The sequence below is a fragment of the Naegleria gruberi genome, assembly GCF_000004985.1.
Source record: "Naegleria gruberi genomic scaffold NAEGRscaffold_71, whole genome shotgun sequence".
In the NCBI taxonomy this organism is placed as follows: Eukaryota; Heterolobosea; class Eutetramitea; order Acrasida; family Naegleriidae; genus Naegleria; species Naegleria gruberi.
In genome coordinates, this window is record NW_003163256.1 from 3511 (window position 1) to 4309 (window position 799).

Consider the following 799-nt stretch of genomic DNA (forward strand, 5'->3'; position numbering starts at 1 on the left):
TAACCCAAACCCAAACCCAAACCCAAACCCAAACCCAAACCCAAACCCAAACCCAAACCCAAACCCAAACCCAAACCCAAACCCAAACCCAAACCCAAACCCAAACCCAAACCCAAACCCAAACCCAAACCCAACCCAAACCCAAACCCAAACCCAAACCCAAACCCAAACCCAAACCCAAACCCAAACCCAAACCCAAACCCAAACCCAAACCCAAACCCAAACCCAAACCCAAACCCAAACCCAAACCCAAACCCAAACCCAAACCCAAACCCAAACCCAAACCCAAACCCAAACCCAAACCCAAACCCAAACCCAAACCCAAACCCAAACCCAAACCCAAACCCAAACCCAAACCCAAACCCAAACCCAATTCTAAAAATAGAATTCTTCTAAACCCAATGTTCAAACCCTAGCCCAAAATTATAAACTTATTCAAATATCATTAAATTTTATATCATTCGATAGCTAATGATGAGTAGAACAACGTGTTATATTTAGTTTTTCAATTTATAAAATATTAACTTTGTAAATAATGTCAGATTAAAATTTGTAAAATGAAACTATAGGAAGAATGTTAATTTCAAAATCCTTTAATGAGATTATATAGTCTATATCATCATAAACAATATTCATAATCACTTTCATATCAAATTATAAAAGTTCATGTCTGTAGATATAAAAGTATAGAGTGAAAAGGGAAGATGTGAGGTAAAAGAGGTCAACAATAACTTTTGAGTTTCTCATCAAAACATATTGAATCCTGACATGAAAATGTTCCATTTGGTGAGTATACATC

General features: G+C 36.5%; 1 protein-coding gene across 1 annotated transcript in view; it reads right to left on the bottom strand.

Moving 5' to 3' along the window:
* Positions 1 to 543: 543 nt before the first annotated feature.
* NAEGRDRAFT_74514 (uncharacterized protein) overlaps positions 544 to 799 on the bottom strand; it is a gene marked incomplete at both ends in the record, with an annotated part of 3153 nt that continues 2897 nt past the window's right edge. The window contains one exon of the mRNA XM_002670410.1: positions 544 to 611. Within this exon, the coding sequence (XP_002670456.1) occupies positions 544 to 611 (68 nt within the window). The remainder of the gene's footprint in view (positions 612 to 799) is intronic.